This window comes from Hemitrygon akajei, chromosome 7 (assembly GCF_048418815.1).
Source record: "Hemitrygon akajei chromosome 7, sHemAka1.3, whole genome shotgun sequence".
Taxonomy (NCBI): domain Eukaryota; kingdom Metazoa; phylum Chordata; class Chondrichthyes; order Myliobatiformes; family Dasyatidae; genus Hemitrygon; species Hemitrygon akajei.
Genome location: NC_133130.1, coordinates 53,738,433 through 53,761,812, shown reverse-complemented (window position 1 = coordinate 53,761,812; position 23,380 = coordinate 53,738,433). Strand labels below are relative to the sequence as shown.

Here is a 23,380-nt window from a genome sequence, read left to right as displayed (position 1 = left end):
TTGTCCATCTAATGACTGGTAATAATTACGTATATGTTTAATTTTTGTGGGGAAAAAGCATCCATATCAAAGCCAGCACAGTTGGCACCAATATATAATTTGTATTTCTCAAAATGAGATACATTTTTTAAAAAGATGTCCTGAAGATGACTTGTCTATTTTAGACAAACAGCTTAAGCATCGAAGTTGGGGTCCTTGTCTCATCAGATGCCAGCTGTCTACGGTCATTTCGTTGTTCGGAGCCACATTTGCTCACTACTCTGCCATCCCTGGGTTTAATCAAACTGATATGATCCTGTTATGGTGCGCAGCAGAGCTCACAGTTCCCTCGGAGCGGAGCTGGTTGCATCATCACATGGAAAGCTTCCCCACTCTATAAATAGAATGACGTCAGTTGCCAAGGCTTGTAAATACCAAAGCTCAGACTCACTATATAAGGGCAGTGATGCAACCTCAAACGGTGTTCCGCAACTTTTTCGGAAACTGCACAGGTTGGCGGCCGAGCGCCGAGAGAGCGCCGCTGATCTCAGAGTGAAGCAGCGTCTGCCCGCGTTCGGAGCCAGTTAGCGCCGGAGGTAAGTCGGCCCAGGGAGCCTCGGCTGTCTGAGCCCGCTTTTCTCAGGGAGACTTACAGCGGTTTGCCCCCGACTGGTTCGGCTTTGAGACTTTGTTAAAGGGCCACGCTACTTCCCCGCGGGTTTTGTTTGGTTTGATGCCTAATCCCAAAAACACTGCCCGACTGGAATCCCAACCGCGTCCGGGTCCGGAGAATCATTCATCCCGTCCCGGAGTCGGCTTACTGCCCGACCTTTCCAGCCGCCTCAGGGCGGTAGAAGGTCTGCTGTGAACATTTCTGCTGCCTACAGGGTCCCGCTGAAACGCTACAATGGTCTTATTTTGCCTGTAGAGTTTATTGAATGAGTGTGATCATGGCGACTCTTCACGTCCGACCGCCTTCTTCCTTCACCTCCGCCCCATTAACAATATCACCGCTTGTAAAAGCAACATGATTTTCGCGATCGGGCAACCCCTCCACCCCGCAACCCGTACAGGGTTAACCAACAGTCGAGATCTGCTTAGTCAGAGCACCGAGAAGCGGCGTCACTGTCAGATGACACGGCAGAGCTTCTTGTAAAAAGCGCCGAAGTTTTCCAATCTCCGCCTTGCTGCAATTAGTTGCAAAGTTCTGAAGTTGCAGTGCCTCCATTTACTCGCATGATGGAAACACTGAGGATGTCCGATCTGACGTTGTGTGAGGGCGGTAGACGAGAGCGGGGGTTATGTCCCACGGTGATGATTATGTACCATTTCATGCCTGACCGTGCCCTTTGCCTATCAAAACTAGTTGCATTACTGTACATTTAAGAGCAGGCGTGGAGTTTATTAAACTGAGAACTTGTCCACCTTTGACTCTGACTGACAAACAGAGCCACTAAGACCAGACATACGGGAGAAGCTTCATCAAGAAGATCCCAAACAAGGCAGGCTTCAGTAAAACCTATTCGCCTCCTGGAGAGATAGTCCCTTCCAGAAAGCCTATTCACAACGTCCTCCTCATTTCAAATAACTACCAAATGTACTCCTCTTACGTAAATATATTGACCCATGTGTAGCTCCTGGATGTGGTTAGTTGTATTATCTGTGAATAATTAGACACGAGATTGTCCTGTTAAAGGATTTTAGCCGGAAATGTCGATTGTTTATTCCTCTCCATAGATGCTTGCTAGGGTTAGTGTAAAAGTTGAACAGATTCTCCCTTTAATAAATTCCATATGTGCTCTTAAGTTTAATGCATCCAACATTTTTGTGTGTTGCTCAGGATTAAGAGTTGTTCTCTGGATCAGTTGCAACACACACAAAATGCAGCAGAACTCAGCAGGCCAGGCAGCATCTATGGCAATGAACATCGAATTCTCCAACTTCCGGTAATTCCCTCCCTCTCCCTTCCCCTATCCCACTTTCACTCTGCCTCCTCATCCAGCTGCCTATCACCTCTCTCATGATTCTGCCTTCTTCTACTACCCACAGTGCTTGCCCCTTACATTCCTTCTTCACCTCTCCTGCCTATCCCCTCCCTGCGTCCCCTCCGCCACCCCTTGATCTTTCCTCTGATTGGTTTTTCACCTGGTACCTTCCACCCTCCCCCCACCTTCTTTATAGGGCCCCTGCCCCCTCCCCTTCTTTATAGGGCCCCTGCCCCCTCCTCCTTCAGTCCTGATGAAGGGTCTCAGCCCAAAACATTGACTGCTCGTTTCCACGGATGCTGCCCGACCTGCTGAGTTCCTCCAGTTTGTTTGTACGTTTTGATTTGACCACAGCATCTGCAGTGTACTTTTTGTGTTATCTATGGCAATGATTGTTTTGACTTTTCAGGCCCGGACTATTCTTTAGGAATTTTTCAAACATTTAGCAACCCACCGATTAGCATTCAATATTCCTAATGATGAGACCACATGTGCAAGTAAACTGCATACTGGAAAGCTGAAATAGAAGCAGAACTGCTGGAAAAACTCAGCAAATCAGGCAGCATCTGTGGAAAGGAAAACTGGGTGAAGAGCTGACATCTATATAAACATGTAATCAGTGCTCCTCAGGGTCAAAGTCAGTGATGGACAAGTTTATGTGAGACCATGTGCTCAAGAAATGAAAGATTTATCAAATAAATCATGTTTAAAGTGCAGATTTTAAGGGAGAAGCTTTCTGGAGGTAGGAATTCAAAGATGAATAGCTTAAATGATTGTTTTTCTTGTGAAAGTGCAATCTTGGTTCAAAAAGGGTGTTTTGTGTTGAGATGTGAGTGGGCTAGAATGCAAAAGAGCCATTACTTTCCATTAAGAAATAGCCAGAGGTCATTCTCATCTTTAGTGTCTTATATCTTAGGAATTGGACATCAGTTTTCAAAATAGAGATTTTAAAGTTGTGTCCTGTTATTTCGGTCAAGGGGCTGATGGCTTTCATTGTGTCAACATGAATAACAGGAAGAATGACTGATACATTCTGTATTCTCAAGGCAAAAAAAATCTTGCCTCATGCTTAGATCGGCAATATTTTCCTGTGTAGTGAGTTAAAATATTAAGAGCCATGACAGTAGATCACTTTTCCATTGTGGTATTTTATGTGTATATTATTGCCATATACATTTATAAATATGTAATCATGCATAGCACTGTAATGGAAAAGCAGCAATGCAAAATATTTAAATGGCTTAATTGAATTGTGTAATGTTTCAGCTTAGTATCATTTTGCCCTTAATTGCTTAATGTGCATCTGCTTTCTATTTGGTACTTCACTTTCCCTAAAAGTTCAAATCATACGACTTTTAGCGGTATGCAGTTGAACACTGAGTGAACCAGGAGTGTTCCTTTCTTCTTTGGACTGCTTTCATGTCAAATCATGCCAGTTGTGAAATTCAACCGGGCACTTACTGTAGATTTAGAAAATGAAAATACAAAGTACTCAAATTCTTCAGTAGGTCAGCCAGCAATGTTACAGATTGCTGAACCCACGTCAGAATTGGAAGAAGGGGAAGGCGTTCATGTTACAGGTTGCAGAGAGAACAAAGGGAGTATATGTGATAGGGTGAAGAGGAGCGTCTTCAACTTGAAGCGTAGTTGTTTTGGGAGTGCCTGTTGCAGCATAATGCTGGATTAACAGAGTTAGATCCACAACCCTGATGCAGGAGTTATGCTGGTAAATAAAATTCTTGGCTAAATCATTAGGGAAGTTGGGGGGGGAGGGTCCTCCCCTATCAATTTACTGTCCCCTTCTCCCCTTCTCCAAATCTACTAACTCCCTTCCTTTCTCCTTAATGTATAGCTAGTAACCTGATCACCAATCCAACATTTGGGTTCCTGAACAATCACTCCCCACTACAGTCCATCTCCTCACCAAATGCTGCAAATCTTCCTTTTCTCACACCAAATGCCATGCTGCTTCCCTCCACTCCCCATCTCAAGTGGTCATCAATTTCTTGATTGTTTTCCTTGCCCATTGCCATCATCAATAGCCACTAATGTAGGATATCAGTTCAAGAAAGCACATCTTGTGTATGAAAGTTGTAATGCTGATTTGTTCCACTGCATCTCCACCATTTCAATGCACCATTAGGGTGCATTAACCTTTCTAGATTGGACTTTACTCCTGTTAGAGTTTCTGAGTTTCAAATTTGGCAATCGTGGATGTAGAAACTGGTGGTTGTAAAAACTGTAAAGTTTCAATAGTATGTTAAGAGTGGTAAATATTTTTACTAAGTATTCTGAGAGTACATAATGAGTTTCATTTATTGTATTATTGATACCAAATTTATACTGAAAATAACATGTATTCAAATATCATCAAAGACTTCCAAAGCAATATTTTGATGTGTATAGCATCTCTTTATTTCTTTTCAGTTAATTAATATGTGTTGAGAATGAGCAGGCTAAATAATAATGAAATAATTGCATGGGTTGGGCTGGGAATGGTCATTACCTTAGATACTACCATACAATTGTAATTGCAGAGTCATTGTAGTACATTTTGGAGAAAGTTTAATTGGGAAGTGGTCTGATATAATCAATGTAGTGGTTAAGTCCCTTCACCTTTGGGGCACAGGTAGCCCACAGCACCTTGCCAGAGTCCTCTGTCCTGGGTCAGTCTTGCAAGTTGTCTCTAGGAGTAGCCCACCTTCTTGGTGGATCCTGTCTGTCCCAGGGTTTAGGTCTTTGGAACTGCCGTTGGTGTTTCCTTATCATTGTTTTTACGGGCTGCGGTTGCTAGCCCCATGCCCAACCCTCTTCCTTTTGCAGCTGGGCTTGCGACTGTCCATGGTGGAGTTAATTAATGTAATACAAAGCTCTTGCTTTCAACATAGCAGAACAGGAAAAAAAATCAATAACAAACTCATAAACATGAAAGAGTCTGCAGATACTGGAAATCTAAAGCAACACACACAAAATACTGGAGGAACTCAGCAGGGCATGTCGCACCCATGGAAATGAATAAAGAGTCGACATTTTGGGCCAAAACCCTTCTTCAGGACTGAAAAGGAAGGGGGAAGACACCAGAATAAAAAGGCATGGGGGAGGGGAGAAGGATAGCTGGAAGGTGATAGGTGAATCCAATTGGGCGCAGAGGAAGGAATCTGATATGAGAGGAGAGTGGATCATAGGAGAAAGGGGAGGAGGAGGGGACTCAGGGGAAGGTGATAGGCAGGTGAGAAGAGGTAAAAAGCCTGAGTGGGGATAGAAGAGAGGAGGGGAAAAAATTTACCAGAAGAAGAAATCAACATTCATGCTATTGGGTTAGATGCTACCCAGATGGAATATAAGGTATTGCTCCTCTGCCCTGAGTGTGGCCTCAGCTTGGCAAAAGGGAAGGCCATGGCCAACACATCAGAATGGGAATTGGAATTAAAATGTTGACTACCGACCGGGTAGTTCTGCTTTTGGCAGATGGAGCGGAGGTGCTCGATGAAGCGGTCCCCAATTTACCATGGGTTTCACTATTGCAGAGGAGGTCACACTAGACAACCCCAGCAGGTCTGCAGTTGAAGTGCTGCCTCACTTGGAAGAACTTTTTGAGGCCCTGAGTGGAGGTGAGGGAGGAGGTGAATGGGTAGGTATAGCACTTGGGCTAATTTGCAGGGGTAAGTGGCAGGAGGGTGAATCTCCACTTTAAGTCTACACATGTATATAAAAACTATATAGTTAATTGCTTGTAATGTAGATTTGATTATTAAAATTAGGGACTGGCATCACTTTTTTTAGAAGGGTTAATCTTGATTAGTCATTGTTAAAGATGATAAATACTAGTGCCTATTTTCTATTTAGCTATTTGTTCTCAAGAGGAAATTCCACAACGTATAGTCATCACCATTTTGGGATTAAAATAAGAGGAAAATCCAATTTATTTAGTCATTCTTGGGTTGCACTAAGCTAGAAAGTGAAAAGTGAACATTTAAGATAATAAGTTATAGTGCCTTGCTATCTCAGTTGGAGAATCATGAAATCTCTTGTTTTTTGCCTAAAATATCTTGTACATTAAACTTCATGTTGAATTTGTAAGTTTAAAATTTCACTCTTGCTGCTGAAATTAATTCTTCCACCTGACTGAGAAGCATTAGCAACAAGCTTTCATATTTCATATTCATAATATTTTTATTGTAATGCTATGGCTAAAATACTCACGTATATGATAGATATTGCTTTCCTTCTCTTATTTTACCTGTTAAACACAGACAAAAACAATACCTTTCTGGCAAGAGTTGGAAGATCCACTGTTACATGCACTTGAGGAGCGATGAACTATGAGATGAGAGGTGGGATTAATCTAAAGTCCATTCACTGTTGGCTAGTAGCAAACCCATGATCGAATAACTTCCTCAGGTGGTAAATTTCAATGAAGTGTGGAATTCTTCTTCAAATGGAAATAGACAGCTTTAACATTTGTGCTCGATATTACTTTAAAAACAAAGGCATTTAAGGCTTTTGGATGCATGGGTGGGAGGTAAAATGTGTATTTATAGTTGGGGGAAAGACCACCGTAATGGTAAAGGACCAAAGCAGCCCACATGTTTTCTTGTGATCAAATATTAAGCCACTCTGTTTCTGACTCTCATTTGAAGAAACTTCTGTTTACTCAGCAGAAGAAATCAAATGTGATGAAACCTGCGTATCTGTCAAAAATATCCTGTGCATTAAAGTTCATCTTAAACTTGTAGGTTTAAAATTTTGACCTTTTTGTTGAAATCTGTTCCTCCACCTGACTGAGAAGCCTTAGCAACAAGCTTTTATTCCAATATGCCCTTGGTGTCAAAAAGGTATTTGTCCTGAAGTCCTGAGTTTAAGGCATGGACATTTTTAACAATGGTGTGTCAACACGCTGACAAATGTATACAAGTTTGTTCGTGTAACTTGCTTATATGAGCAACTCGAATACATTCAATTTCTGACCACGTGATACTCTGCAGCAATAACATTAAGACTATTGCAGAGAGCACAAGTTATAGTGGAGAAATGGGCCATTCCATCTAAGAATTTTTCTTCCACTTATTCTTGCTATTATTCCTTTATCCCTTTGATACTTGATTAATCTGGATGTGGCTACACTGATGTGTAGATGTTTCCTTCTTATAACTGTAAAGAAGTTGTTCCATCCAGTAAGGATGGAAAGCAAGCAAGGAGTCGGCCAGATTTGAATATGGGACCACTCGCCTCAAAGTCCATTGCAGTTGCCACTACACTACCGGCTGGCTATTTCACTTCCTGCACTGGGACAAAATCAAAATTTAATGTTCGTCATCTAATCACCACAATTGAGCTATCCTGAATTATTTTTCCACTTAGAAATTTGATTTAGCCTTTATTTTGTCTGATAAATCTCTTATACTTTCTGCTAATGCCAAATCAGAAATCATTGTAAAAATTGTAAAGTTAGGACATACTTGCTTTAAGAAATTGTTATTATGGTTCTCTCTCTATTTAGGGGTGGTTTTAGAATGCTACCTGTGCATGTCCTGACGGTATGTGGTGGCTATTGCTGTGCATTGTTTGGGAGGAAACAGTAGACAATTTCATAATGGGCTGGACCTCCACAGGAATAGGGTATTAACATTTCAAACCCTGCAAAATTATTTCTATCTGTAATTTTCATTTACAATTTTATATCTCGAAACATAAGCGCAAATCGATCCTATTTGTATGAGGAAATCTTAAACTTAAGAATTGTAAACATTGTTATTTTGTGCAGCAGGAAAATTAACAAAGTATGGCAACTGACCCTTAAAATGCTTTTTAATGTATTAAATTTTTTTCTTGGAATTTGTAAAACTGTTGAATTTTCATTTTGTACAAGCATTAAACATACTATTTGACAGAAGACATTCATTTGATCTTAAGGGAAATGGAATTTACTGGGCTTTCCAGGAAGAAAATTATTCATCAGAGGCCATGTCAGACGATTTGTATTCACAGGCACATTAGTCATCATGGTTATCTGGCCACATTTCAGCAAAAGGCTTTGTTCCTTTCACACATGCCCAAACTGTCCTCAATTTTCCATTTTAGAAGCATTGTTTTCAATATTAAAAGAGTTATTTAACAGAAAACTTGTGACAGTTTACTAAATTCTTTTGGGAAGAAATCACATGATCCAAATGTGCACCAATGGCAAAGAGGCTGAAAAGATTTGATGGTCAGAATTCCTTGCAGAAACTAAGGTTTCTAGTTGTAGTCCTACCTGGAGCAGGATGTGCTTCTATCAGCCCCAGAAGTGTAGGGTTTGGAATAATTTGAGGCTAGTCTCAGATACTGTTTTGTTGATGTTGAGTAACCTGGCTGATAGGGTAAATCTAGCAGTGAAGTAACCTCAATAGCACACAGCTTGCAAAAATTGTCTGCAAATGTGGCTTTGCTATGGATGGGACCCAATAAGATGAGAACTTTAAAGAGGTCCCCCAATGGTCACCATATTGAGAGTGCTGCTTTTGTTGTCTTACACTCAGAGCACCACTATCGGCAATGTTTATATGATTAGGGTAGGATGTTACTGGGAAAAAAATCAATGCATTTCTGTTGGTTAAATGTGTCTATTGATTTTCAATGTATTAATCTTGGAATTCAAAAGACTTAGACCGAACTTCTGAATTAATTTCAGAAACATTTAATCTAAAGTATTGCACAGAAGAAATTTAACTTTCTTCCTGCAAAATTCTGCTATTTAAAGAAGCTGTGAGTATTTTTATGCAGTTGCAGTGCTGAGGTCCAATGTCATTATATGAAAGCAAATAATCATGATTATTCTACCGAAGGTTCTAGAGACTTTGATAGCCAGACCGCTTCACTGATGTAATGGAACTGATTAAGAGCAGGTCTTTATTATTGTCTCCTGTGAAATAAGGGCAAATAGTGCCTGCAATGAGAGTTAATGTGACATTGTCATCAAAGTTATGTCACTGAAACCCAGCAAGTTTTTTCAGTGCAAACTATTCTAACCCTAAAAGCCATGTGGCTGTCAACTTTCTTGGAAAGAATTTGACAAGTTTCCCCACAGTAAGTAAAGTGGAAGATTTTTTTAAATGAAAGGGGCAGAACTTCAAACTAGATTTAATGAATACTTCTACTGTATTTCCGTGATGAAGGCTGAGCAGAAGCTCTAACTGTCATCAGAAAGTTTTTATTTTCATGTCTGTGTGGTGTCATGGCTTTTGCTCCTTGAATTTAAACCTTGTAATGTTTTAGATTATGTAGTAACACAAGTTAGGTGTTTCAGCTTTTAAATTGTTATAAATCTGTTCAAAAAACCTTATCCGAGTTATGCTCCAAGGAACGTTTCAGTCTCTGTGCCATGGTTCATTTTTCTATTAATTTCAGTTCTAATGCCAAGTGCAGTAGGTGACAGCAGTTGTATTAAGTGATGGCTCTAACTTCTCACCCATTTAATCAGAAATATCTCACTGCCAGTCATAGAAACGTAGAAAACCTACAGCACAATACAGGCCCTTCAGCCCATATTGTGCCGAATATGTCTCTACGATAGAAATTACAAGACTTCCCCATAGCCCTCTATTTTTCTAAGCTCCATGTACCTAAAAGTCTCTTAAAAGACCCTATCGTACCCGCCTCCACCACTGTTGCTGGCAGCCCATTCCACACACTCACCACTCTCTGAGTAAAAAACTTACCCCTGACATCTCCAATGTACCTACTCCCCAGCACCTTAAACCTGTGTCCTCTTGTGGCAACCATTTCAGCCCTGGGAAAAAGCCTCCGACTATCCACACGATCAATGCCTCTCTCTCATTATCTTATACACCTCTATCAGGTCACCTCTCATCCTCTGTCGCTCCAAGCAGAAAAGGCCGAGTTCACTCAATCTCTTTTCATAAGACATGCTCCCCAATCCAGGCAACATCCTTGTAAATCTCCTCTGCACCCTTTCTATGGCTTCCACATCCCTCCTGTAGTGAGGCGACCAGAACTGAGCACAGTACTCCAAGTGGGGTCTGACCAGGGTCCTATATAACTGCAACATTACCTTTCCACATTCAGTTCCACAATTAATGAAGGCCAATACACCGTATGTCTTCTTAACCACAGCGTCAATCTGTGCAGCTGCTTTAAGTGCCCTATGGACTCGGACCCCAAGATCCCTCTGATCCTCCACACTGCCAAGAGTCTTACCATTAATGCTATATTCTGCCAACATACTTGACCTACCAAAATGAACCACTTCACACTTATCTCGGTTGAACTCCATCTGCAACTTCTCAGCCCAGTTTTGCATCCTATCAATGTCCCGCTGTAACCTCTGACAGCCCTCCACACTTTCTCCAACCTTCGTGTCATCAGCAAACTTACTAATCCATCCCTCCACTTCCTCATCCAGCTCATTTATAAAAATCACAGAGTAAGAGTCCCAGAACAGATCCCTGAGGCACTCCACTGGTGACCAATCTCCATGCAGAATATGACCCCTCTACAACCACTCTTTGCCTTCTGTGGGCAAGCCAGTTCTGGACCACAAAGCAATGCCCCCTTGGATCCCATGCCTCCTTACTTTCTCAGTAGGCCTTGCATGGGCTACATTATCAAATGCCTTACTGAAATCCATGTACACTACATCTACTGCTCTTCCTTCATCAATGTGTTTAGTCACATCCTCAAAAAATTCAATCAGGCTCATAAGGCACGACCTGCCCTTTACAAAGTCATGCTGACTATTTCTAATCATATTATACCTCTCCAAATGTTCATAAATTCTGCCTCTCAGGATCTTCTCCATCAACTTACCAACCACTGAAGTAAGACTCACTGGTCTATAATTTCCTGGGCTATCTCTACTCCTTTTCTTGAATAAGGGAACAACATCCACAACCCTCCAATCCTCTGGAAACTCTCCAGTCCCCATTGATGATGCAGAGATCATCACCAGAGGCTCAGCAATCTCCTCCCTTGCCTCCCACAGTAGCCTGGGGTACATATCATCCGGTCCCGGTGACTTATCCAACTTGATGCTTTCCGAAAGCTCCAGCACATCCTCTTTCTTAATATCTACATGTTCAAGCTTTTCAGTCTGCTGCAAGTCATCACTACAATCACCAAGATTCTTTTCCATAGTGAATACTGCAGTAAAGTATTCATTAAGTACCTCTGCTGTTTCCTCTGGTTCCATACACACTTTCCCACTGTCACACTTGATAGGTCCTATTCTTTCACGCCTTATCCTCTTGCTCTTCACGTACTTGTAGAATGACTTGGGGTTTTCCTTAATCCTGCCCGCCAAGGCCTTCTCATGTCCCCGTTGGCTCTCCTAATTTCCTTTTTACAATGTACATGCTAGTCATTGCCATCCATCTGTTTGATCTTGCCTGATGATGCAACATTTTTAGGTGTTGCCTCATTGCTGTGTGAATGTTCATGAACAAATCAAATATTGATACTGTACAAACTGATTCTTCCTGTAAGCTTGTGTCGAGCATTTCCGAGAAAATGTCACTGTAGTGGTTATATCTTGTACTTTGCACAAACAGTGACGTTTTCACTTTTTAAAAAACTTTCTGTTTTTTAAAGATATACTCAATTGATTGGGATATGATTGCAATAGCTACCTGTTAATGTATACACCTCACTTCTGTAACTGGCTACTTGTGATGGAAAAGTGCCTCTTAAAGAGGATTTTGGACTTTCATGACAAATTGGTAATGCCTAGGAGGGTGAAAATTGTGAGTCTGTTTTCATTCTAATATGCTGGCAAATACTGAGTTAATTTTCGATGACAACAGCAGGAATGCCTGATCTCAAATTTAACCAAACCACAGACTAATACTGGAAATGGATTCACTGGGAAAGGTATACCCTATTCAAACCCTACTCGATTAGTCAGTAAGATCTCTTTTTATTTCAGTTTTCATCTGAACCCTAGCATCAACTGTACTGAACTGACAGCCTATGTTCCCCGTGATACTGATCAGTGAGATTTTGACACAACCTTCAATTCTGACATTTCCTAGTAGAACAAGATCAAGATTGGTCTGTGATTTAACCTCATATGCAGTCCACATTTCCTGTTTCCTTCAATGCCATTGTAGGTGCAAACTGAACGGCCACGCAGATTTGGCATTCAAAATAATAGGTTTATTAAAAAAACTGATGAGCACCGTGAGATCAGTCCAAGCTGATTTCCCTGAGCATGACTTTAGTACAGGTTTTACCTTCTCAGTTGATGAGATTACCAGTAAAACTAAATTTTGCTAACAGAATGATGCCTTCATTTTCTGCCACAGACAACTGGTTTGTCTGCAGCTCATGGGTATGTCTTTTTAGCTTATAGAAATTGTTCTGTGTTTTGGAAATCCTTTGTTTTAGAAATGATTTTCAATTTGAAAGTCTTATAAGTTAGAAGTACTCTGAGTTTTAAATGTGTTTTAAGGTTTGAATTTAAACATGTAACATTGGAAAATAAATTGACTGCATTTAAACTATCTGGAAAAACAGGCTGAAAAATGGCAGATGGAACTTAATGCAGACATGTGTGAGGTTTTGCACTTCGATAGGACCAACCAGGGTAGGTCTTGCACAGTGTTCACTAGGGCACTGAAGAGTGTGGTAGAACAAAGGGTTACAAATATTACAAGGATGTTGCCAGGTCTTGAAGACTTGCTATAAGGAAAGATTGAACAGGTTAGGGGTGTATTATTTAGAATAGTAGTCGCCAACCTTTTTAAGCCCAAGATCCCCTACCTCCGCCTTAGTGAAAGGCAAGATCGACCTAGAGCTCGACTTAGAGAGAAAACAGCTCAGATTGTGCTTCCAACTTGAGGCCCTTTATTTGGGCTGATTGTATTTAATTACATAAAATGCTTTTGTCAGACTTTCAAATTAATGTAACCAAGAAAACACTGTAACTAGCATATTGAACAGGCCATAGCGGCATCGAGCTCATCCATTAACGCCTTGAATAAGCGGTGCTGAAGCAATTTTGCTCGAATCAAGTTTATCAGTTTGACCACCAGTGTCATTACATGAGAAAAGTCCACGACCTTCCCAGCCAAGGCCTGCTGATGAATCACACAGTGATAATCCAGGAAGTCGGGAAAATCAGAGTCATTACGGTACAGTGCTATAAAAACCAATGCGCACACCGCGCATTGCTGGGGCCCCATCTGTAGTAATTGCCACCAGTTTATGAATGGGGATGTCATTTTCACAGACTTTTTTAAAAACTCATTGTAAATATCCTCACCTCTCGTTCTCTCCTTTAAGTGCAAAAGAGTGAAGAAGTCCTTTTTTGTAAAATCCTGGAAAGCCATTCTGACAAATACAACAGGCTGAGCTGTTTGCATTACATCCAGGGATTCATCAAACTGTCGTGAAAAAATATTCACGGAGTGACAAGTCCTTTAACACTTGTCGATCCACGTCCTCTGAGCAGCATGTTTGCTGGGCCTTCAACCCCGATTTCAGCTCCTTAACTTTCCTGGTATTGGTAAACTTACTGAGACACTAGTATAAGTTTCAGGGGTACGCAAGCTAATGACACCACTGTTTTTGTTTCCTATTTCTTGTACATTTGGAATGTTGGAATTTAAAGGGGGAGAAGGTTTATAATGTGAGTATAAGGATAAATTAATACCAATTAGGATCATGGTAATATAGCAATACTCCCGCTACAGAAACTGTTTGTAAAGAGAGACTGTTTCTGGGGTTGCAGGGTTTTCCTTCCGGTCTTTTCAGCCCAGTGCGCATTAGTGAAAACCTCTGTATGCGAATATCATTTTACCATCCTAGATAAAGTTGTTCCTTTTGGGCATGAAGTTGTCGAGTAGTCCTTTTTCAAAGTAGAAGTTACTACATATTTGCATCAAAACGTTTGTCAGGCATAATGTATTTGTGTATTTATTTTTTTTTGGGATCTGCTGGGGAAAGTCTCAAAGATTGACCAGTCGATCGCGATCGACGGGTTGGCAACCACTAATTTAGAACATAAAAGATTGAGAAAATTATGAGAGGTATAGATAGGATAAATGCAAGCAGGCTTTTTCCACTGGGGTTAGTTGGGACTACAACCAGAGGTCATGGGTTAAAGGTGAAAGGTGAGAAGTTTAAGGGGAACATGAAGGAAATCTTCTTCACTCAGAGGGTCATGAGAGTGTGGAATGAGCTGCCAGTACAAGTAGTGTATGTGACCTTGATTTCAATGTTTGAGAAGTTTGGATACGTACATGGATATTAGGGTTATGGAGGACAATGGTCCTGGTGTAGGTTGATGGGAGTAAGCAGCTTAAATTCAGCATGGACTAGATGTTCTTTAGGCCTGTTTCTGTGCTGTACTTCTCTATGACCATCTATTAACATCTATAAATGTAATGAATATGAATTACCATTTGTATACATGTTCCAAATTTCTACCATTCTCTGATCTGATTCCTAACTTCAGTCTAACTTATAAACTCTTAAAGCTGACAACCTCTCCAACTTTTGACACGGACAGAGATTGGAGAGCTGTCAGCTTCATGTATCCAGGATATAGTGATTGTGAAGAACAAGAGCATTGTGATAATCCGGTTTGGATTATGAAGAACAAGAGTAACTCACTTGCCCTTGCTTCTTGAGGAAGCCTCTTGCCTGAGAGGTTTCAGTAGATCGTTGTAATTACCTAATTTATTTACCATAAGCCATTATGCAACAATGCTCTAGGAACAGCATTCCCAATTTTAATAGACATCTGATCCACATGTATCTAATAAAAGTACATTGGTATTGTCATCAAAGTCACTGGAGAGACACTGAAGGTGGTGACTTGGTAGAATCTCCCAAACTCAAAAGTATATAACATATTTATACCCTTAAGATCAATAGACAATTCAACACAGTTTCAGTTGATACAATGACATTGTTCTCTGAACTTATTTACAATGGTGCAAATTACATAAATCCATAGACGTCTGGATTGATGCAGGCCAATTAGCACATCTCCATTCTTTAATGTTCAGCTGAGGTACATGCAGTTTCTTACTGGGTCAGTTTGTGCTTTTAACTTCAATCTACTGATTGCAATTTACAATAAAAACTGAAGTCTGGTTCTTGTTTTGATTAATATCTGCTATATTGACATAATTCCTGACTACTCTTTAACAGTTACCTGCCAGATAGCCAATTTGATGACAATTACAATGAGCGGCAGGAGCTTGTCTTTTGGCTATACTAAATGTAATCTCCACCTATTCCCACCACTGGTTTTGTTCCTCTCAGTTGCCACCTCCATGCCCTTTTCAATGCCGTTTAAAAGAGCATAATCATGCAAATCCTGGCACCCAGCTGGAAATTGATTTTAAAAAAAACATCTTGCATTGTTTTATTTTCCAGCCTGCTCATTTTGATATTAATATTTTTATCAGTTCATCTCTTCTGTCAACAGACAAGCCAAATCATAAAGATACCTTCCTGTTGCCTGTTTTTTCCCCTCTTCGGCAACATCTGGATTGGGGAGAAATTTAGAAGTTAAGGTGTAGAAGGGGACTTGCATTTTTCTAAGCCAAAAGGAAGGTAGAAAATCCCATTTCTTAGCTTTTAGTCAGAATCATACAGAATGGACACATCCCATCCTCCAGTCTTCTGTGCCTAAGAGATTCAAGTGTTCATCTACACTCCTCTTAAATGCTGTCAGTGATCCAACTTTGACCAGTGCATTCCAGAATACATCCATTACTTTAGCCTATAGTGTTGCAGGCTATGACATTTCAAGTGCTCATTCAGGTACCTTTTTAAAAAAAAAAAAAAAATTGGTTTCTAATTATATTCTTCCAGGTAGAGAGTTCTCCTTTCTTTGAGGGAAAAAGAATCCTCCAATCATTACACTAATGACCTCTTCAAGCAACACACAGAAAGTGCTGGAGGAACTCAGCAAGACGGGCAGCATCTATGGAAAAGAGTTAAAAAGTTGACGATTCAGGCTGAGACCCTTCATCGGCTGAAATGTCGACTGTTTCCTCTTTACTGCAGAGGCTGCCTGGCCTGCTAGGTTCCCCCAGCATTTTGTGTATGTTGCTTGGATTTCCAGCATCTGCAGATTTTCTCTTGTTTGTGATAGTTACCTCTTGCCTGACCTGACGCATATTTAATTATACATACCTTAATAAAATGTCCTTTTTGTCTCTATTCTTGTATCAATGGAAGGAACTTCTATCTAATTTCTCTTCATAACTAACATTCTTCAGCTCTGGTAGTTCTTATAAATCTCTTCACCATATTAGGTGCTTTTGTTTGTATTCTGATCATATATTACAGGATACGTGTTAAACTCTTAATGATGGTCTAAGTAGGTTTTGTGCAATTTGAGCATGACTTCACGGCTCTGTATTTTGTCCAATAAAGGCCTTAGTGCACAACGTTCTGTGCTGCCTGTCCATTTTACCTCTAGAGATCTGTGGAGATGCATCCCAAATATTCTTCTCATTGTCTATACTTAGTGTTGCTATGAATATCACTTAATGAAATGATACTACTTGTGTAATACAGTAAACATACAATAAAACATATGGGCCTGTTATTTCCACAAATTTAAGATGTGCATTGTAGGGGGTGTTTTTCTCTTTTTATTCAGTGGCTGTGGGTTATTTACAGAAATGCTGAATGAGTTATCCCTCTATTTTGAAGTAAACAGTAAGAAAATGTGCTTGTTTCCGTGTTTTATCCCCCGTCTTTCAATGTAAGACCGTGGACATAAGTGCAGGATTAGGCCCTATGGCTCATCTATGGTCTACTCCACCATTCAATCTTGGCTGATTTATTTTCCCACTCAACCCCATTCTCCTTGGAATATGAAGTATCCATATTTCTATTCCAAGGATTTCCAATAAGGACACAAATAAGGGGGATGACATACACTTTTTTGCTGTGTATGGTGTAGTTGATAATTGGTGGTTGTAATAGTTAAGAATGGAGGTTAAAGTGCTATGTACTGAATGGAACACTGAGTTCTGGCACTAAACATTCCTAGGTGCTTGTGTAACAGTAATAAATTGTTTGCTGAGGTGATGACAGGGCTACATCCAGCAAATGTTCATGTTGAGCTGTCAACGAGCAGCTGTCTTCTAATCTCTTAGCTATATTAGATTTTTATAAAACCACTTGTGGTGTGACATCACATTCCTTCATTGACAACTCTCTGTTGCATGTATACAACATTCTTTAGATTGTCCTTTGACAGATTTGCATGATGTCAGTTCCAGTATAATTCATTTACTGGCAACATCTGCTGGAAAAGGTTTTCATTCATTAGAGACTAAAGTATAACTCTACCCACTGGCAGAATTGGTAGACTCCAGTGCAATTGTACTTCATCTTTTAGAACTAGTGCAGGTTCCATCAATATACACTGGAATGATGGAAGTATCTTGAGAAGGGTTAGAGTGGGAAGGAAAACTCTATGGAAAGCACTTCATACTGAAAATAGTTTTTATTTTTTCCATCCATCATTGCTCCAGTTTCATTATCCGTATGCTCTCTTGTTATCTGGCATGACTGTATCTAAGAAACAGCTGAAACATAGAACGGTGGAGTCTCTGCTCTGTGCTTATTAACCTGATTTCAGTCTGTAATGAAATTCGTTATGCCGGCAATTGCCTCAGTACCCTATGCTATAAAAAGCAACAACGTGTAAAGGGAGAATGATTTTCAATTTTGAGGTTCATATATAAAAAATATTTTTGAACAATAGAACTGGAGAATGGATTTCTAAACCAATCTCTGTAGGGGCTTTTATTAGTAGCTGATTGAACGATAACTATACCTGAACACAGATCTGTTTCCCTGTAGAAAAAATTATTAGGAATATGAATTGAACTTTATAAGACTTATTTCTGATACATTTCAAGGTCATCCGTGCTCATTAGATACATAAAACTGGATCTTGCCTATTTTAATGGATGGGAAATTGTTGATTACTGCCAGGTGCACGTTCCTAAAATGGGCCCTCGGAATTGAGTCTTGCAGTTTGTACTGAAAAGTTGAACACGAGAAAATCTACAGAGGCTGTAAAGCCAAAGAAACACACACGAGAAGAACTCAGCAGGTCAGGCTGCATCCATGGGAAAGAGTAAACAGTTGAAGGTACTCAGCCCGAAATGTCGACTGTTTATTCTTTTCCATAGAAAAGTTGTACAGAACAGCAAATCACCATACAGTGAGTGCTGTTTGGTCACGGATCACTTCTGTCCTTTTTCCTTCCTGCGCACAAAGAGGGTTTAACAGTGGCAGGCTGAGATTGTAAATCCCGTAAAATGGTTGTTTAAACTTGTGCCCCACAGTAGGACACACCATATGATTTCACCAAGCTAAATTCAATTTAGGTCCTCTTTAGTCCTCTTTGCAACTGTGTCCATGGGCCATTTCAGTCTCCCATGTTGATATCAATCACTTGCATTATAAATCATACAAAGACCTTAAGAACATTTTGTTGCAAAAAAGAAATTAGCTGCTTTGCATAACCTGTTAAATTATTTATCTTACAAACCTCTATCTAAGCATATAATTGTATTAGATTAGAGCACCATGCATACTGGGCCAGGGCTTGTGTAGTAACAACAGAGGTTTTAACCTCTTCAAAATAAATGGGTTAGAAGTATTTCTTGATTTCAGCATTCTAGTGTATAAAGATCAAACACCCAATGTGTAGGGGAAAAAATACAAATTGTGCAAACAATAAAAGTAGGCAAGTAACATTGAGAAATGAAGTTCACGAAATTGAGTACACAGCCATGAAGCCAGTCACTCCCAGTCCAGGAGCCCATCAGTTGCAAGCCACAGCTTCAGTCCAGCACATTGGCGAGTGTGTATTGGGAAGATCAAAACTTTTGGCTTTGAGCTTGTCATAACTCTGACCCCTGGACACCAATACTATATCTCCTTCTGGCAATTGTATAAATTCAAATCATTTATAATATTGTCATTTTACGATAAGCTTTGCAACATATACAGCATCAATGAGACTGTGTATTTCTACCTCAGGGGTAACATTGTCTCTCTCCCCATCTCATTTTATCTACAGAAATCCCCATTCATGCATTTTTACTTTCCAAATTTGACTATTTCATTAGATTTCTGTCCAAACTTGTGCCATTCACAACCCCATGCCCTATTTTAGTTGTTTCTATTCAAGTATCATACTCTTGGTTTAACAACAACTCTGTTTTGATCAATCAACATCAATCACCCTGTTATTCACATTTATGGCCTGGCCCCTTGCTTTCTCTGTAATTTCCTCAAGCTTTCTGGATGTCCGTTCTCTTCCCATTCTGTTCAGTGATCGCTCCTTCATTTTACTCACTCCATCACTGGTGGCTAAGTGAAGATTCTAACCTCTGGAATTTTCTTCCTAAGCAGTTCCACCTCTGCTTCTTTTGAGTTGCTTCATAAAAGCTACCTAGTTTGTGGTAATCATCTTAAAAGATCTTGAATTGTTGCATTTTGGGGTGAAGTCCAGATCTATGGCCTGTGGTTTTTGAATCCCCAAAGCCCTATCCAATTGAAAACCATCAAGAGTTTTCAGTTCTAACTTTTGTTTGGAGTGGATACAAGTTGAAGTACTTGTCCACTAGCTACTTTGGTATATAACAGGGAGGTATGGGATGTAACCAAAGAGAACTGGGAAAGGGAAACAAATATTTGAAACATTAACTAAATTGCACAAAGTAATTTAATCTTCGATATTCTTTTGAATAGACAAAACCAACATGCTCCAACACGTTGGACAAGGATCTGCATCAGACGTCAGTACAGCAGCGGTTGTTCCATGTACCTCACCCTCGATGTCTTTGGTATTTGATGACTTTACGAACATTACGCCTTTGGTCAAGGAAGAGCTGCGATTTGCCATTCAAAGCAAACGGATATCAAATGGAGCACCAACAATGGAATTTGTGATGGGAAGTGAGAGCTCGAGTGACACAGTGGAAAGGCGGGTATGTTTAAAAAAGACATGTATCTCAGTGTATTAAAGTAAGTCTACAATACAGTCAATGCTGTTGTCAAAATATGACCAGCACAGATGATCTTGTTTGATGTTTCGGCATTACATCCATCAGGCACCTCTTAGAAAATTAATTTGCATGTTCATTCTTGCAGATGACGCCACAAGAAGATGAGAGGAGAAGAAGGAGAAGGGAAAGAAATAAAATAGCAGCAGCTAAGTGTCGAAATAAAAAGAAGGAAAGGACAGACACACTGCAAAAAGTAAGTCCGTGTGCAAATCAATAAGTACATTCCATTTGTTCTGACGTATGAATGCTGCATTACTCTGCTTTGAAACTGAGCTGGTGTCAGTGATGTGGCCAAAAACTGCTGTAGTGAATGTTTATTTTCCAAAGCAGTAGCGCTACTTGATCAGATAGTATAAACATGTGCCATGTTTGTGAGAGTGACTAAGGTCTGAAAGCTGATCCTTGATCACAGGTATTATTCCTCAAATAGAATAACTTTGTCCTGTGACATTAGACAGAATATGAAGACAGTAAATTCTGGTTTTAATTGGCTGATGTTGCTTTTGTGGAAATGTTGCAATTAAATAATTAATTCCTTTGGGTTAAATCTTTGAGAGATTAGGGGAAAAACTGAAGTTTATGTTGGGATGTATAGGATTAATATTGCACTGGAGTAAATCTGAGTGATGCCACCACCGTTAGCTCTTGGTTCTGTTATTGCACCTCTCAAGATAGTGGTACCTTGATGTAAACTTGAAGTAGTGAACAATCTAAGACTATTTATATGCACGATTCTTGCCCCTCTTTGTGGGTGTCTAATTATTATATGTGACCAATTATTTTCTAATTATCTCTTGCTGAATAGACAATTTCTTAAGCCAAGTTGAGTCTATGCAAGCATGATGCAAAATTCATTTTCCACTTTTTATTTCAAGACCATATAATTGTGTAAAAATTGCCATTTTGGATTGAGTTATACTTCAAAGTACACAAAGTTTCTTCTACACAGTTAAAGGGTATTCTACATCCATCACCAATCAGGCAATAAGGCACTCACAACATCTAAAGCACTGGCACAACCTTCAGCTGACCATTTTTTGCCTCCAAATTCATGGTGGTTATGCTATGTGATTTGATATTGGAGCCACATATTCGACAATGCAAGTCGGAAACAAATTAATCGTGTTTATTTCTCATAGATGGTGTTTTTTTTAAAGTTCTCTATATAAATGCCAAAGGCTCCAGTTATCCGTCCACTGCAGCATTTCTGAAATGTAAGAGGTGTTTGCCAGTCCTCTGTCTATACCACCTCACTACCAGCCCCAAAAGAAGCATTGTCAACCTGCTTCGAACACTTCACATTCCTGTTTCCTAACGCTGTTTCAGTACAACCTATTCATATTTTATCTAGCAGTTGAAATTGGCTTACTGAACTATACTTTTGAAAACACTATTTTTCTGTTTTGTTACTGCTTTTAAAATACAATGGCTACATTCTCTTCTCTCTATAATGATTTTGACACAATCCCTGGGAGTTAATGGAATATTTCTTTGAAAGTAACCTTTGATTTTCAAGAGTCAGTGACTATATCCCTGAACACAATCTGGGAAATTGTTCAGTCTTTCCATAACTTTGGACACTGATGGGCACGCCACTTGCAAGTCACTCCAAGTTGCCAAACACTCTTTACATTGTACTCATACAACCTTCAATAACTGTTTTGTCACTTCCATTTATGTCTGTTTACCACTGTGGCTGTCTATTGAAATTGTATCTTTTGAAGAATAACTTTTAAAACAGTGCCTTTGTTCATTGACATAAAGAATCCTAACTCAGGAAAATCTTGTCTCTAGGAGTCTGAAAAACTGGAATCTTTGAACGCAGAACTGAAAGCACAAATAGAGGAACTCAAAACTGAGAAGCAGCAGCTGATTTACATGCTGAACCTGCACAGGCCTACGTGTATAGTCCGAGCTCAGAATGGGAGAACTCCAGACGATGAGAAAAACCTTTTCATTCAACAGATCAAAGAAGGAACACTACAGAATTAAACTCTAAAGGAAATGGATCCTAGATCCAGAGGCTGTCTCCCGGCCAGAACCAAGAACAGGAACAGCTTAATGTTATTACATTACTGTCTTGCTAAGGAAGGACTTTTCATTAGCCAGAAGAGCTTTGCACTTTCATCATAATGGATGTCATCTGTTTCAATAACTGTTGAACTTGGAAAAGCCCTGCATATAAACTGCACGCAACTGGGAGGAAAAAAAACACTTACTCTCTTGCCTTGATATTAGGCTGCACAATTATTTTTTATTAGTGACGCAGGCGTCATGCCTTGTATTGTCTTTTGTTGCTGTTGATGCCCAGTTCATGTACGAGCATGCCAGCCGTGTTTGTGGTATTGTTACTTTTGAGACCGTGTGACTCTATACTTTGTAGCTTTTTACTCTGGTCTGAAGCACTTACACTCGTTCAGAATGTTATTATATGAGCGTATTACATAAATTTCAGAAGAGAAAGCAATGTTACGAAAGGATCTAAGCGTGTATGTACAGTACAAGTACTAAAGAATTTTAAATGGAGTGCTCTAATATTTTTTCTACACTGTGATAGTTGAGGTTTGCATTTGATACATTTAATAATAAAATATTGTCATACGATTGAATTTGGTCATGTGTCTAAGCAAATTTCTTGATTTGAGTTATGAAGAAAGGAAACAACTAAAATGTGTCTTACGGGATAGCCCAAAGCTCTGCAGAGACAACTGAATACTTTAGAGGTGTTGCAGCAGATACACAGACACTTGTGGAAGCTTGCTGCGTGCCACTGGGTAATGTGATCATGTGTAGGCAAGCTGATTAGTAATATTGATTTGTGGTCCACACCTCCCCAAGGCTACAAATAGTACAGGACAGAGCGCATTATCTTGCGATCCATCCATGTATTCCTGTAAACTGAAAGTGACACTACACCTTCAGCACCCAGAAGACACTCAACTAACGCAAGGCTCTGCTATTTGCCTTGCAGTAGCTATGGTGCCTTCATTCCACCATCAACCACACTGAGATTACAGCCTGGTTACTTCATGACAAGTGGTATGTTTTCAAGATGTGGCTCAACTTGTTTTTCGACAAGTACTGATTGCTTCAAGAACCATGCTGTCACAAGAAAGCTGTATACGTTATTTAATTTTGCTCATCATCTCTTTTGACCAAATTTAGTGGTGGAGTTTGCACCTTACAGCTCCGTTGGCAGAGACGTATCTCCACCCTACCACCCGAATTATACTCCAGTCAAGCCTAGTCCCTACCAAACTTGCAACCTCCACCACTAAATTTGGCGTAGGCAGCAGGCGTACGAGCGTTCCACCATCTGCAGGTTCCTCTCGAAGTCATGGACCTTAGAAATACATTGCCAAT

At 39.9% G+C, this 23,380-nt stretch overlaps 1 protein-coding gene across 1 annotated transcript; it reads left to right on the top strand.

Moving 5' to 3' along the window:
* The first annotated feature begins 427 nt into the window (after nucleotides 1-427).
* Nucleotides 428-22,626, top strand: atf3 (activating transcription factor 3). Its single transcript, XM_073050877.1, has 4 exons — nucleotides 428-575; nucleotides 19,701-19,939; nucleotides 20,103-20,210; nucleotides 21,812-22,626. Exons 2-4 carry the CDS (start codon nucleotides 19,712-19,714, stop codon nucleotides 22,007-22,009), a joined length of 534 nt encoding a protein of 177 aa, XP_072906978.1. The 5' UTR covers nucleotides 428-575; nucleotides 19,701-19,711; the 3' UTR covers nucleotides 22,010-22,626.
* Nucleotides 22,627-23,380: the final 754 nt, after the last annotated feature.